Source organism: Prionailurus viverrinus, chromosome D3 (genome assembly GCF_022837055.1).
Source record: "Prionailurus viverrinus isolate Anna chromosome D3, UM_Priviv_1.0, whole genome shotgun sequence".
Classification (NCBI taxonomy): domain Eukaryota; kingdom Metazoa; phylum Chordata; class Mammalia; order Carnivora; family Felidae; genus Prionailurus; species Prionailurus viverrinus.
In genome coordinates, this window is record NC_062572.1 from 56065617 (window position 1) to 56082813 (window position 17197).

At 33.9% G+C, this 17197-nt stretch overlaps 1 protein-coding gene across 7 annotated transcripts in view; it reads right to left on the bottom strand.

Annotated features, from left to right (window-relative positions):
• Positions 1-17197, bottom strand: part of CCDC178 (coiled-coil domain containing 178) — a 514890-nt gene that overhangs the window by 363014 nt on the left and 134679 nt on the right. For all 7 annotated transcript variants that reach the window (XM_047828874.1, XM_047828873.1, XM_047828870.1 and 4 more), the window contains 2 exons: positions 13029-13124; positions 12740-12876 (listed from right to left, as the gene is read on the bottom strand). In XM_047828874.1, the coding sequence (XP_047684830.1) occupies positions 12740-12876; positions 13029-13124 (233 nt within the window). The remainder of the gene's footprint in view (positions 1-12739; positions 12877-13028; positions 13125-17197) is intronic.

Sequence of the window (17197 nt, forward strand, 5' to 3'; positions counted from 1 at the left end):
GTGAAGTTGTTTGCTCAAGTCAAATGTCCCATATGTAAAAGGTTTTTTACATTTCTAAAGGATGCTGGCTCATTTGAAAGACAAAATTACTAATTACACACTGTACTACAAGGTAAACAATTATGCATCATTATCACCAAAAGCTCTTGCAAATATTTGTATGCACAGAGTCATGAACAAAGTCTGTTAACAAATATGGCATCTACCTTTCAGTGTTGCCATTTTTAAAATGAACCATATACAAGCAATAGATCATATATTGAATTAATTATGTAACTTATTCAAATAGTGTTAACAGTTGGAAATTACATCAAATAGTGAGATGGTATTCTAAAGGAATCTTAGAATATATGTATCAGTCCAAATTTGGAAATTTTTGATGACGATATTCAAAAGATGTATGAGTGTCAGTGATTTGCTTTAAAAGTTTTTATTATTATTTTTAGACTTAGGGAAAAAAGACGCTGGGATTAAGGGAAAAGTGATTTGGGTAATGGAAGAATAAAAAAGAAAAAATAAAAGACTAAGAACAGAGCTCTTTGGAGAAAGCAGCGGGTATACCCAAATACAGATGGAGAATTAAATAAAGTAATAAACTTTTGACATATTTTCTAAGTTGTAAATGTAATGTCCATAGTCTGCTGTAACATGCCAGATACAGGAATCAAGACTTACCAATGAAGGTAAACAGGCAGTATTTCTGAGAAAGAACACAAATTTTGGATTCAGACAGACCTACATTCAAATCCTGTTGTCCTTAATGTAATTGGGGGGTGGTGCTTTCATACACTATTTACTTATATGTAAAATTTGCTTAATAATACCTACCATTAAGGTTGTTATCAAGATTAAGCTTAAATAAATTGAGAATAATATATATATTGTACTTATATATGTTGAGCAACATATACAAGTGATTTAATAAATAGTTTTTTGCTAATTAAAAAGTATGTAACAGCATGGATCTTCATTACAGTGACATCTGGTTTAATGAAATGGAAGACAATGAGAAAAAAAAGACAAAAAGGGTAAATAACCATTAGTATTGCTTTGGAGCAAAATAAGATATCACAAATGACATTAGAATTAAACATATAACCAGGAGATTAGGAGCACAGAGATACTGAAGAAAGCAAGAAATAAGGATAACAAATTTTTATATTCAGCTTTCATTAGTTAATTATGTGATTTATTTAACACCTACTGAGAAAAACACAGACAAGTACACAGACACATACAAGCACAGACAATGCCTAAAGCCAGGAGCTTAGCTAAGAGGAAACACAAATAAACAAACCAACAGTAACTGTACATAGTGTGACAAGTCCTAGGAGAAAAGTGTATGCAATCAGTGAGGATTAGTTAAATGAATACTTATGAGAACTGACTGCATACCAAGTGCTACCCTAGGTGACTGGGATATAAAGATGAATTAAAACTAAACTCACAATTTATATTCTCGTGAAGGAAAAAAGACACACACACACACACACACACACATCTCTGTGCGATCATAAGTACAATAATAAACAGAAGTACTTAATACCACCATATTTTGGGGATAGGGGAAGTTACTAAGAGGGAAAGCATCTGGAAAGAGTTAATGTCTGAGCTATTGTATGAATGATCACTTCATGATATTTTTTTTTAAAGCCAGAAAAAAGAGGAGGAGGAAGAGAAGGAAAAGGAACAGAATTTCAATCAGAGGAATACCAGAGACAAAGATTAAAGTTTAAAATAATATGAGTTTGGATATATTAGTATTTTACTAAGCTAGAACATTGAGATCACAAAAAGGAGTGGTGCAAGATGAGTCTGAAGTTGTATAGGTAACAGATTAAAGTGTCTAATCCATCAGTCTGGGAGACAAGACTTTATCCTGTAGTTGGTAGAGAGACTCAAACTTTTTTAAGATGCTGAAAGGAAATAACATTTCATCCTTTGTAGATAATTTGCACCAGTAATGCTGTATATGATGGATCTGAGGGTGAGCCCTCAGAGTACCTTGGAGTAAGGTAGACTAATTGGAAGCCCATTTTAATATTCCAATTAAGGGACAATTAGCACATGATTTAGGTCATTGGTAATTAAAACAGACAGAAAGGAAAGATCATTTAAAAGACAGACTTGGGGCACCTGGGTGGCTCAGTCAGTCAAGGGTCCGACTTCGGCTCAGGTCATGATCTCGTGTTCATGGGTTCAAGCCCTGCATAGGGTTCTGTGCTGACAGCTCAGAGCCTGGAGCTTGCTTCCAATTCTGTGTCTCCCTCCCTCTCTGACCTTCTCCTGCTCACACTGTGTGTGTGTCTCTCTCTCAAAAATAAATAAACATTAAAAAATAATTAAAAGAAAGACTTAAAGAAGTTGGTAGGATGCTGGCTATAAGCAGATAGAGAGGCATATAGGATGATGCCTGAAGTAAGTAACTTGGTGGATAACGGTGTCAAGATGTGATATTGCAGGAGAGAGTAGGTATTGAAAACAATTCTATCGGGAGAAATAAAAGATGTGGATAGAGATTAAGAAGTGAAGAAAAATATGACATATGTTAAAATAATGAGAGTAGATACAATTTCTGGAATTGAGAGCAGACCAAGGATGTACAGGGGCTGCAGTTAGGACTCTGAGCTCATCTATGAGAGACAAGCAGAGATAAATGAGCTGCTGTCGAATTCCTAGAGAACAGCTTCATAGAGTTAAAGGCAGAACCAAGAGAGTGACATGCTGAATCTCAAAAAGAGATAGCATCAGAGAGGGCACAGACACAAATGCTTGGTTCACATAGGGGGGAAAAAGATATTGCAATAACATGAAAATAACACTCCGTGAATTTAGAAATGGAGATGTTCATTGTTGTAGTTGTTTTTAAATTAAGTAAGAAAATTTTGGTAGCACTGGAGTTTCAAAAGCCAGACTGCTGTGGGTCAAAAAGTGATTAACAGTCAAGCAAATACTGCTAACTACATGAAAATTTTAATGAGAATGTAAGGGAACTACTGTGTGATTGTCAAATATACAGCTAGAATGAAGACAAGGCCTTCACTTTAGGCTGGAAGAGGGTTAATGGTGAATATAGCCTGAAGGAAGAAAGTAATGAACAAAGATGTCAGAAATAGAAGCTATAAGGATAAACTATGTCCTGTGCAGGGCAAAAGGTATTAAGATCAAGAGCACCGATGGACGTGCTAGCCTTAAAGAGGAAGTACCATTTGCCACTTAAATTTAAGGAGGCAGGAGAGCTGTTTGCAGATACTAGCACTGTAGAATACATTTGACAAAATGCATCATATCTTCAACTGTTCCTTCCAATATGGGTAACCTATAGTATAAAGAAAATTAACGTTTTCTGAGTTTATCTTCTTGGGATTTATCATGATGTCTGAATCTAAGGATTCACGCTTCAAAAGACTGTTATCTGCCATTGTCTTTTTGAATATTGCTTTCCCATTCTCTATTTCTCATTCTATTCTCCGTAATACTTAATATTTATTCCATATTTTTGTCTCTTTTGCTCTCTGTACTGCATTCCGGGTTCCTCTTCATGTTTCCAAGGGCACTGATTCTTTTTTTCCCCCAGCTGCATTTGGTATTTAATTAATAAAATATTTAATCAAAATGAATCCAGTTTTAAGCTTTACAAGTTTTGGTGAATTCTTTTTCAAACCTCCCTGAACTGTTTTGATAATGTTCTATTAGTTTGTTTTGTTCCCTTTAATCATTTTAAACTTACTTAGGCAGATTTAATCTAATACTGTCATTTGAAATTATTGTGGGTGTAAATATACTGCTGATTATTTCTGCTCTCATTCATGTTCTATTTTCCCTTGTTGTTTCATATTTTGTGAGATCATCTTCATTTAATGTTTATTTATTGAGAGAGAGAGAGAGAGAGAGAGAGAGAGAATGTGTGCGAGTGGGTGAGGGGTAGAGAGAGAGAGAATCCCAAGCAGGCTCAATGCTGTCAGCGTGAAGCCAGAGGCAGGGATCAATCTCACAAACTCAAGGGATCATGACTTGAGCGGAAAACAAGAGTGGGATGTTTAACCGACTGAGCCACCCAGGCACCCCTGTGAGCTTTAAAAGCTTTATTTGAGAAAATCTTGTGTGGCCTCTGCCTGTTTATTTCTCTAGAGAATATTTATCAAGGTAAGATCACTTTTTAAAATGATAATTTCTTGGTTGGGGCCTTACAAGATCACCTAGATGGTATAAATGAAAACATCAAACAAGTGTCAAAAATAGCCATACCATTCTCTTGTTTCCTACCCAGGTTCCAGGCTTAGACAGACACACTTTCTTATCTCTGCCTTTGCTTGTGGGTATATGTTTTCTGCTCTGCCCATTCAAATGCTCTTACTTTGCCCAGTTCCCTTACTTGCACAGATCCATGGCCCATGGCCTATTATTTGAAGACACTAAAATTTAATCACCCTGTTTGCCAAGATCAGCAAAGTCATTTTTCAATTCATATTTTTAGAGAAGCCAAATATCAACTAAAAATTTAACTTACAGGTTTTCCATTATTATTATTATTATTATTATTATTACTACTACTACTATTATTATTTTGCATTGCCCTCTGAGGATATCCTTTACTTTTTCATCAGCACAATGCGGCATTTAAAGGATGTATATCCTATTTATGCTCCATTTATAAGTGTCTTACAGTCTCTATTATCAGTGTTGCAAGAAAAGTAAACTCTGATTACTTTTTTATCTACATACCCTTTTTTAGACATAGTAACCTGTCCTTTTGTTCAACTTTATGACTCAAAATTTATGTCCTCCTCATTTCTGTGCTATAGATCTATCTAATTTTTACTTCTCATTTCTATTTGAAGAGCTGATAAGAATCTGAAATTTAATATGGCCTGAAGACACATGATTATATCTTCTCCAAAATCCCCCTCAGACTTTCCGCAAGCCCTTGTTACCTCAGCAAGTAGCCTGACGATTTCCCCCCTCACATCTTATATTCCATCTGTCAAAAGATCCCATTGGTACTTCCTCTAAAATATATCTGAATTCAGCTATTACCATTTTTATTGAAAAAAAACCCTTGATCTATATCATCATTATAATTTTTCTGAGTGACCAAAAGAGCCGGCGTCCTTCTATATGCACCAAAGTCCGTCCTGCAGGAAGCTGCCCACATATCTTTCTAAAATAAGATGTAAGATGCTTTAAATTCATTAGATGTTTCACCCACATTCCTTTATCACAGCCCACTTACAGGCTTGCAGTATCTGGGCCCTGTCTGCCTTGGAACATTCGTCTCCTTGAATTACTCTGACCACATACAATTTTCCAGAAACAGTGGCCTCCATTCTGTTTCCAGAACACACGAAATTTTTATCCATCATAGGACTTTTGTGTGTTCCATTACTTCTATTTGGCAACTTCTTTCCTGGAACAGCTCAAGGCTGGCAAAGCTTCTTCATTAAAGTCTCAATTCAAGGGACAGCAGTGTCCTTGGAGGTCATTGCTAAAGCAGAGGTCCCGGGGCGCCTGGGTGGCACAGTCGGTTAAGCGTCCGACTTCAGCCAGGTCACGATCTCGCAGTCCGTGAGTTCGAGCCCCGCGTCAGGCTCTGGGCTGATGGCTCAGAGCCTGGAGCCTGTTTCCAATTCTGTGTCTCCCTCTCTCTCTGCCCCTCCCCCATTCATGCTCTGTCTCTCTCTGTCCCAAAAATAAATAAACGTTAGAAAAAAAAAAAAAAAAAGCAGAGGTCCCAATTCTTCACTGCCCCGGTCACTCTAGCACATTATCCATTTTTTTTCTTCCTCCCAAGAGTATCGGTGACTGAATTTTTTGAAAATTTATCAAATATTTAGTATCTATGTAGCAGAATGTAAGTTTAAATGATATCCCCAGCACTTAAACAGTATTTCATATAAAGCAGGTGTTCAGGATTCAAACACACACACATGGACAAACACATGCACACACTTGCAAACATACATTTGATTTTTAGGTCTACATTTTCTTTAAGTACAAATATTGATTATAAAGGCAGTCATAAGCATATGGTTATATTATTAGTCTACCAGTCATAAACAAAAGACTATAAAATCACTGCGTAAAGTAAAAATAAAGATATACGACGCTATTTCTGTTAACCATTAAATAATAAAAACAATTGACCTTTGTATTATTGTCTGTATCTCCTATAATGTATAGTGTATAACCCACATAAATGGAGCCAAATGATGTTTGACAAAGAAGCAAAGGCAATACAGTGGGACAAAGATCATATTTTCAACAAATGGTGTTGGAACAACTGGACATCCACAGACAAAAAAAATAAAGCTAGACAGGGACCTTACCTCTTTCATAAAAATTAACTCAAAATGGATCATAGACCTAAATGTAAAATGCAAACTATAAAATCCCTGAAGATAACATAGGATAAAACTTAGGTGAGCTTGGATATGGCAATAGTTTGTTAGACACAATACCAAAGCACAACCCATGGAAAAATTAATTGATAAGCTGGACTTTGTTAAAATTAAAACCTTTGGCTCTGTGAAAGCCAAGGTCAAAAAATTGAGAAGCCACAAACTGGGAGAAACTATTTGTAAATGACACATCTAATAAAGACCTGTTGTACAAAGCATATGAAATACTCTGAAAAGTCAACAGAAAGAAAAAAAAATCCAATTTAAAAATGGGTCAAAGACCTTAATGGACACCTCATCAAAGAAGATGAGTATATGAACAGTATCAAATAAGTATATGAAAAGATTCTTCAAATCATATGCCATTAAAGGAAATGCAAATCAAAACAACAAGAAGATATCACTACACACCTATTAGAATGGTCAAATGTAGAACACTGACAACACCAAATGATGGTGAGGATGTGAATCAACAGGAACTCTCATTCATTGCTACTGGGACTGCAAAATAATACAGCCCCTATGGAAGGCAGTTTGGCAGTTTCCTACAAAACTAAACATATTCTTATATGATCCAGCAATTGTTTGTTGGTATTTACCCAAAGGAGTTGAAGACTTTTGCCCATGCAAAAACCTACACGCAAATATTTATAGTGGCTTTCTTTATAACTGCCAAAACTTGGAAGCAACCAAGATGCTCTTCAGTAGGTGAATGCTTAAACTGTGGTATACCCAGATACAGAATATTATTTGGTGCTATAAAAAATGAGCCATGAATGACATAAAGGAACTTTAAATGGATATTAGTTAGTGAAAGAATCCAATTGAAAAGGCTACATACTATATGATTACAACTATATGACATTCTGAAAAAAAGGCAAAACTATGAAGACAATAAAAAACTAGTGGCTGTCACAGTCTGGATGGGAGGAATGGAAGAATGAGTAGACAGAGCATAGAGGACCTCAGGACAATGAAAATACTCTGTATAATACTATTATTACTGCATTACTAGGGTATTACTGCATAATACCCTAGAATGTACAACACCAAGAGTTAACACTGATGTAAATTACGGACTTTGGGTAATATGTTCTGTCAGTGTAGGCTCATCAATTGTACTAAATGTACCACTGTGGTGAAGGATGTTGATCATGGGGGAGGCCGTGCATGTACAGGGACCAGGGGTATATGAGAAATATCTATATATTCTCCTCAATTTTCCTGTGACCCTATCTGCTCTTAAAAAAATAAAACCTTAATTAAAAATCTATCATTTTTCACAACTTAAATATATATACATTATATTTCTCAGTTATACTTCAATAAATCTGGAAAAGTTTTAAAAATAAGTAAGATAAATTTTAATAAATGTCAAACATATTTGGTGCTTTCTTCATTTTTGTTGAATTTAGATTTCGTTTTCTAATTAATGGGAAAGCAGTTTTTGTTAGTGGATAAGAGTTTACAGAGGCCATTAATATTTCTTGATTCTGCCCTATCAGATACGGAGGAAACTCTACCTTATACTGATAGAAAACTTGGTGTTATAATTTATCCCACAAAATTTCTACCTCATAAAAATTCTAATTTTCAAGCAGTAAATGAAGGAGTAGACGTAGAAAAATTTGCTTGCCAATTTAAAGCACTTCTACATTTAACATGGAACTTCCATCTCCATGAACATCTTCCCTCAATTTCAGACCCATCCATCAGAGTGATATCTAGACACGTACACTTGAATCATGCCATACGCAATTCCAAACCAAACATATCAACATCTTCCCTCCAACCTTTCTGTTTTTCCTCCGTATATTTCCCAAGTTAGTGTCTGGTACCACCATCAAACCAGTTATTCAAAGTTTAACTCATTCAATTACCACCAAAGTGATATCTTTAAAAGAGAATCCGACCATACAGCTTCTTTGGTGCATTTCCATGGTCTTCAGCAGAGTCGAAATTTAGTTCCCTACCCTCAGTGTTTGTCCCTACCTGCCTGCCACATAAAAATGTGTGTTCATGTGCACACACACACACACATGCACACACATGCACACAGAGACAGACACACAAGTCAGATCAAGCACTTGCTCTAAGCTCTAGCCACAAAGTCAAAGTGCAATTCAGCACAATCTTACCTGTACCCTAAGACAACTGCATTTTAATGTTAAGGCTGCTATTTGGGATTGTTATTACTGGAGTAATATGTCAAGCATATTTGAACATTTATTAAACATCAGTTAAATTAGTTAAATTGAAATCACATTAAATTGCAAAAAAAAAAAAGAGAAGGTAAAAAAATCCTGAATCTGAATACAGAAAATCAAGTTTCAAATGCCAGTGGTATTAAGCTGTGAGAACTTCAAAAAGGCACTTTGCCTTTCTGAATCCCAAGTTCTTTATTTCTTCCTTGGAAGCACACAAGAATTCTCTAGAAAAAGCAGAATTCAATAGAGGATATATAAATATTCCACCTCATTAGTGATCAAAGAAATGGGAGTTTGAAACAACATTGAGGATGTATTTTTTCACTTATCAAGTTGGAAAAAACAAAGCGCTCAATGTTAGCACAAGTACATCACAGAACAAGCTTATGCACTGCTCAGCTTCAATAAATGACATAGTCTTTCTGGAAAGTAGGTTTAGAAAGGTATTAGAAATTTATTTTTTTAAAGGTATTAGGAATTTAAAAGCATTATAGCCAATCTACTTCCAGAAATCTACTTGAAATTTTAAAAAGCTAACATTTCTGAAAAATAATTGCCACAATGTTTATGTCATGAAAATAAAAACAATCTAAAAGTAAATATTAGAGTAATTATGAAAAAATCATGACACTCCCATATAATAGAGTTTTTTACAGATATCCAAAGCTCCATTTTACCAAAACTTCCAGTGCTTTCAAAATGAAAGAATCTTGTATGATCTTTTTGCACTCTTGTTATAATGTGTATTTTTTGTAGAAAAGAAAATACAAAAAAGTTCAAAAACAGATTGAAAACCTAAAATCATTTCAGTAAATAGAGAAAATAACTACTATATATATTACTGAGTTTTTTCATCCATAATGACACTAATTGTATGTCCTTTTATTCCCAACATAATATAATAGAATTCTTGTTACATTGTTATACAAACCTCAAATACATTATTTGAATATCTGTAAAAATTATTTGAATATCATGGTTTGGGAAATGAAAAAAGTCTTAGGCATATACAAGGGCAAAATTGAAAAAAAGAATCCCTCTCATAAATATAAGGTTGCAAATGGTTAACTCAATTTTATCTTAGGACTCAGAGATTTTCCACAAATAGTTTCCAGAAGAAAGTGGAAAACACACAATAAAAATAGTCAAGAGCACAAGGGAAAAAGATAGCAAAAGCATGAGCTAGGAGAATAAGATGCAAAAATAAATGACAAAGACTACAGATATTTAAATTATTAGATTTAGATAAAATAATAACTATTCACACTATGTTGAAAAAGCAAAAGATAAGCTGTAAATATCTATATCAAACAGGGAATTATAAAATTACTTAGAAGATTTGGAAGTAAAACAAACTGTGGGGAAACAGGCTCTACTTACATAAATGGGTTAGAAAGCTTAGGGCCGACAGCCGCCACCGGGCAAACGCGCCTGAGGTTAGGTAGCAAGATATTGTAATGGATCACGAATAACTTATTATATCACTTGTTATATCATGGAAATTACTTTCCATCTGATGCCAATATACTATTTTATTTGGATCAAAAACTCCACTTGTCCCCCGCAGACCCTTTGCTTCTTACACACACAAGTTAATGATTACTATCTGATTGTTTTCTTCACTTTTGCCAAGTGTGGAAGATCTTGTTTTCTTCACGTTCACCACGTGGGAAACACCTTGTGAGCTCAATAAAGTCAAGATGAAACCCCTGTTCAGGCCCTTGTCTCCTCCCATACATTAGCGTCTCTCGTATTCAATTCTGTGTCCGCTCTCTTACTGGACAAGACAGAACTCCAGACTCATAGTTTGTGACAGCAAATAAAGTTTCGAAATGAATAATTATTTTTGCATCTATCTACCTACCTACCTATCTACCTTGCTAGCTACCTACCTACCTATCGACTATTAAGAGTGAGAGACTCACCAGTGAAACACGAATGTAAGAAATGTTTGCCATATATGAACTGATATTATCTCCTCAAATATTATCTCTGTCCTTTTTTTTATCTTCTTGTCTTGTGGAACATCACTTAAACATGTGGTAGACCTGAGTCGTACCTGTATATCTCTTAATTTCTTTGATTTCACTAATCTTTCGCTAATTCTTTGCTGACTAATCTGCTGTTAAAATCATCATTTATTTTTTTAATTTCAAGTAAAAATCTGAAAGAAAAGTTAAGTAATTAAGTGACATCTAAAATATTAACTGGACAAGCACAATGTATACACTGGAAATCCTTTACAATAACCAAGGCTACATTTCCACTACATGTGATAGACTGTATCACTATTCCCAATTATGTACTGTCTCTCTTTTTAAGAGGATTAGACTTCCCACCCTGTTGACATCAGGCTTGACCATATGACTTGCTTTGTTCAATGGAGTGTGAGCAAAAGAAACACTTATCATCTTCCTGTGGAAGCTGTAAGGGTCATCAAGTGATCTCACTAATGAATCTGTGCTTACCAGAGCAATGTGCCCTAGCAGGATCTGATTCTTCACCCTGAATCTAAGAAGTAGAAATAACATGAAACGCAGACACAGCTAAGTTGCAATGCAAGTGAGAAATAAACCTTTCTACTTGTATACCACTAAGATGAGATGGACGCTTGTTGGCAAGATAATCTCATAAATGCTAACTTTCACACTTCCTTTCTTCCAGAGGGGTCTTCTCATTAGCTTCAGAATTTTTATTTTTTCTCCTATGGCTCTCTTAATAAAATGTAGTAACATTAACAAGTACAATTTTAAGTTATCTTTTGGAAAACAATGTTCCTTTTTCTGTCTTTTAAAAATTCTTTTCAACACATAGAGAAATCTTATAGTTTCATTCTAGCATTTCCAAAGATAAAACGATCACTAAGAAATTTTAACAACTTCCTATAGAATCATCAAATATTATCATTACCCCTTTCCCTTCTTTGTTCCTTCTTTCCCTTCAATAATTAACTTTGGATAGCACAGTATGTCATGTACCATGCTGGATGATGCAGATTCAGTGATGAAGAGAACACAGACATGGCCTATGTCTGCCCTCACAGATCATGTTTTTTGAGGGAGATGAACAAGAGTCAAATATGTGCACACAAAAATTGCAAATATGCCAAGAGATCTGAAGGAGAAAAGTATGTGTGCCATATATACACATAATATATGAATTGGATTTAACTTGGGTTTCATTGATTTAACAATCAATGAAAAAGCTTCTCAGAACTCACTCCAAACCTGTCGTAAGGATAAAGAGTAATTTGCTGGGTAAAAGGAACAGGAAAAATACTATAGGAAAAGGAAATAGCACACAAATGCTATATGGGCTGGCAAACACGTGGCAAATAGGAGAAGATGAAGCAAGGCTATAATATTTGAACCAAATGTGATATGAGACAACAGAGGCAGGTATGTCTACCTATTCAGGGACCTTGTCAGAGATGTTAAGGAGGGGATTTTCCCTTCATTCCTGTTCAAATTAATGCAGGTGTGGAGAGAAACTGATCATACTTATGTCAAAAAAAACAAAAAACCAAAAACAGAAAAAAGAATGAACCCACCACAGTGTAGAAGATGGATTAGAAAGGAAGCATAATGACTGCAGGTAAACTAGCTTTGGAAGTCACTATAAGCTCTGGCTAGACATGACGATAGCTTGTTCCAGGGTGCTGATCGAGCAGTGTAACAGATAAAAAGAAATTTAGTGTGTGAAACATTTCTTCTTAATATGTTGAATATGAGGGTTGAAATAGAAACAGAAAGCAAGAAAACCTGTAGGTTTCTGAGCTGAGAAAACTAGTAGTTGCTGGGAAGAATTGAGGGTTGACTGAAGGATAGCAGAGCTTGATTAAACATACTGTAAGTTTAAAGTGTCTTTGAGCGTAAGAGGACATGTCAAAAGGAGATGATATGAGTGAGCAAAAACTCCTCGTAAGATCATTTTTTCACTACTTGATATCTCTAAAGGGATTCAGAGTGCTTTAAAGAGCAACATTTAGAACAGAAATAAACAACATTTAAGCTGATGATAAACACAAACACCACCAAACCACCCCAGAGATGTATCCATGTAAATGAGGAGATACATTATATTTAACATATTTAATATATTATATCAAAATAAAAATCATATTTGCAAAATTACCTGTCATTGATAAGACCTGCCATGGTTTCAATATCAATTCCAAGCTTTCTGTTTTCTTCTGCCGAATGAGTATATGCAATTGAAATATCTGAAAGGTCTTTTGCAACATTAGAAAGCTCAATATCCCATGTTTGTTTCTTTAAGATAAGAATAAGAGAATCATTTATACATGTTATGTATCTCAAAAAGAAAAAAAATGTGTAATAATGGCATTACTTTTAGTTGCAGGAGTTAATATTTAGGAACAGAGAACAGAGCTCTAGGGGGAAGTAGAAAAAGGTCAACTTACTGTTGCATAATAATTATTGAATGCTTCCAGATATTCCTTTTCATAACTTTTTATCTTCCAGGCTAGTTGATCATAATTTTTTTTCAAATTGTCTAGCTAAGAAAAAATATACAGAAAAAAATGAATTATGAAGATTCCTCCATTTTTTTGTAAATTAAGAAATATATTTCAAATTGTGTTGGTACAATAACTTAATAAATATTGATTAAATAGTATAAAATAACACCATAAGTGGTTGCCATTTATAAAAATTGATAGAGGATTCTGAATATAATGTAGCAAATCAATTTAACAGTGCTCAAATAATTAACCATAAAAAACAGATTATATTTTAGTTATAAGTTGATAAATATTAGAAAATTCAAATCATAATTCATCACATTAACAACTTAAAGAAAAAAAAAACATAAATATGGTCAATACTCCAGACAATAGCCGTGATAAATTCACTATCTAGTTTTGAAAAATTTTAAACCAGTACAAGGAAAAACTACACAAATATAAAGAACAACAATGCTTATTTAAGAGTTTCAATCAAGATCCACGTGAAAAGAAGCCATGCAAAGGTTTAATATAATATATTATGAGTTATCTTAAAATTATAGTTGCATCAACTTGCCAATATACTAAAAATCATTGAATTATACAATTTTAGAAAACATATTTAAGAGGCAACAGATCTAAACACTAATGACAAAGGAAATAATTCAACAGGACATTGTTTCCCAAACCATTTCAGAACACTTTTTTATTTTATTCATACTAAACACCATACTATATGTACTAGTATGCATTTAATATTTTTCTTAAGGCAATTCACATGTTTATTTAAATAATTTTTTTTAAATTTTTTTTTCAACGTTTATTTATTTTTTTTGGGACAGAGAGAGACAGAGCATGAATGGGGGAGGGGCAGAGAGAGAGGGAGACACAGAATGGGAAACAGGCTCCAGGCTCTGAGCCATCAGCCCAGAGCCTGACCCGGGGCTCGAACTCACGGACCGTGAGATTGTGACCTGGCTGAAGTCGGACGCTTAACCGACTGCGCCACCCAGGCGCCCCTTAAATAATTTTCTCAAAAAGAAAATTGTTATTATAAGTTACAAATCCAGTATTATATGCCATAAAGGAAAGCAACTTTGAAAACAAAAACAATTTAGGAAACAAACAATATAAAAATAAAAGTAGTATTAAATGTATTCAATTTACCAAAATAATACTAAATATATTCCTCGTAGAATTATGATCAGTAATTAAAGAAATATTTGGATTGATGTTGTAACTTTAAGATGAGAATTTCAATGAATTATGATTTACCTGTATATTTAATAAATTTCCCAAGTAACTGGACAGTGTATTTCTAACCAGTACACTGATAGTGTAGATAAATTTCCCAGTACACTGGACAGTGTATTTCTAACCCAAATAAAAATGTTTTTTTTTTAATAATTTCTAGTTTCAAGAATTCCTTTGAAATATCTTCCAGAATTGTTCTTCAGAAACTGTCCAACTACTAAGTGATGTACAAGCTTTCTTACTCACTCATTACGACCATGGTTTGGGAAGTAATTCTGAAGAAGACTATTAGTCAAGCTTTTTAGATAGTGCAATATATTTTGAATGTATTCCTCAGATAAAGTTGTAACCAAATCACTCAATGAAACACATCCTCCTTGACATGATTAAAAGGTATACTCTGTGGCTTCAGTTTTGCTGGATTTATTTTTTCTTCAATGTGGAACACCTATTAGATTTGCATTTTAGGTTTTTGGCATTTTAGGTTTTTGAGTGAAATTAAAAATATCCTTTGTAAAATATCCTAATTTTTAATGGAGTGTTTATCATAAAAGTCATCTAGAAGCCCAAGGTTTTTACTGAGGAACACCTGAACCTCTTTTTCTAAATAGGGAACGAGTTTTTTTAAAAAGCACATATTAAATAATGGTTGATCATCCATTTACAAATCTGACAGCACATAGTATTTGGTGGTGAAGCACTTCTCTTAAAATGTCTACATCATTTTGCAATGGCTTCCCTATGAATATAACAGTGGGTAGATTTGCCTGTCTTGGCAATTGATTGAATATGTGTAATGAATTATTTTCTTTTATCTGGCTATGGCATTAGTATCAGATGTGCTTAATCAAAAGCATGGATTCCAGGACTCACTGCTGTTTCTCAAGAAGTGTCAGTAAGTTTAAATTTTCTTTATTTGCACACATTAGCAAAGAATTCCCAGTGTAAATGAATTCATCGCTTTGCAGTGAATTATAACAACTTTTATACTAGATAATAATTACTTCTTTATATATTTGGTTATCTTCTCTAAGAGATGGACTGTTGTTTGACATGGGCATTTAATGAATCATTTTGTTAGCTATATCCCTGAATCTCCCTGTCACCATTTCATTGGTAACAGGCTTGATAAATGTCTTGCTAACTGCTTCAGATCTGGACTGTGAAGTTAATTGTAATGCTAAAAACATAACTGTAGAGTCTCAGAATTTTCATTCTATGCCAGTCTGCACACACATTGGAGTATCCTTCTATTTTAAAATTTTGATGGGCTTTATAAAATACTTTTTGCTCTTCAACATGACAACTGTGGATTGTTTAATAATTGTGCCCATTGTGACTAATCTTAGAACACATAATAAAGATTTGTTTTCTTCACTTGTTCATAAAATCCAGAATTCTAATAAAATTCAAGTTTATCCCACACTAATCTTTCTTTGCTGCTTGTACTTTTGCAACATTCGTAAGGGATTTTTAGGAAATACTTTTATTTGGTCTTCACATCTATCTAAAGACATGTAACTGTGTCTTCACTAGTGTTCTTCACTAGCGTCTTTATGTCTACACGTAAATATCTTTATTTGTAACCATTTTTCTAGGACTGAATCTACATAAGTACAAAAGTCATAAACAGACCCCAAACGAGTTTCTAATGTACTTTCCAGATCAGACGTGGTAGCTCTGATATCTAAAATTATACATATTTCATATACCAAACAATTGTAAATCTTTAGAAATAGATTCTCCCATGTGTTTTCCAATAAAAAGAATAAAAAATAAACATGAGAATTCAGTGCCTTAATAATCTGTACTGCCATGTGACTGACAGGTGTTTGTTGGAAGGCTTAGGAAATGAAGTTATAAAACATTCATGAACACACCTTAAGTACTATACATATAATTCTTAAAATCTGCAATGTTTAAGAAGTAGTATTACTTTAGCCCTGCCCTAAGCAATAAAATCCAGGCAATCACACATATTGTTGTGTGCTAATTGCTTTCCTAATACAAACGATAATAAACATAACTTCGAAAATGTTCATCATTGGAATATCTAAAATCATGTAGAATGTCATGAATAGTAATCTTTGCAAGCAAAACACAAAAAAGAGGAAATCTGAATGGCTGAATGGCTAAAAAAAGAAATGAAATGAATTTACTTCACTACCAGGAAGGAAAATGAAAATTAATCCAACACTTCTTTACCCAACAATTAAGTTGGTATAATTTTAAAATACCTACAGTGTTGAGTAAAGTGAGAAATCTGACATCTGTATTGCTCATATACTCATACATATGTACAAATATACAAACAAAACTTTTTGGAACATATTTCAGTAATATCTGTCTTGAAAAATACAGTTAGTTCTGACACAACAATCCAACTTTTGAGATTCTATCACATACAAAGAACCAGGACATAAAAACAACATATATAAAGTTATTAATTTTAATATTGTTAGTAGTGGTTAATAACTGTATTCATTCTGAATTTATTCAAAAGTAATTGACTAAGTTATCTGACGTGAATAAAGTGTAATTAATGGCTCAGTGAACCTCCTTTGCAACTTCCTTCTAAAGTGTTTTCTTGTGTATCAGAGCCCAGGAAAGAAAAAGAACAGAAAAGAAGCCAGGGAGGCAGGCAGGAAGGAAGGCAGGCAGTTTCTATTTTTATTTGTGAAAGTGTTCAGGATGCACATTAGTTTCAACCAATAGGAGATAACAGTCAGGCATATTATGGAAAGTAGAACTGAGGTAAAAGGCATCTTCCTGATTATTGGTTGCTTTTGTTTTGTTTGTTTTGTTTTGTTTTCTCTCTATTGGCAAATAAGGCCATAGAGATGTGTATAGCTGAATGTTGTAGAGTTGAGTGT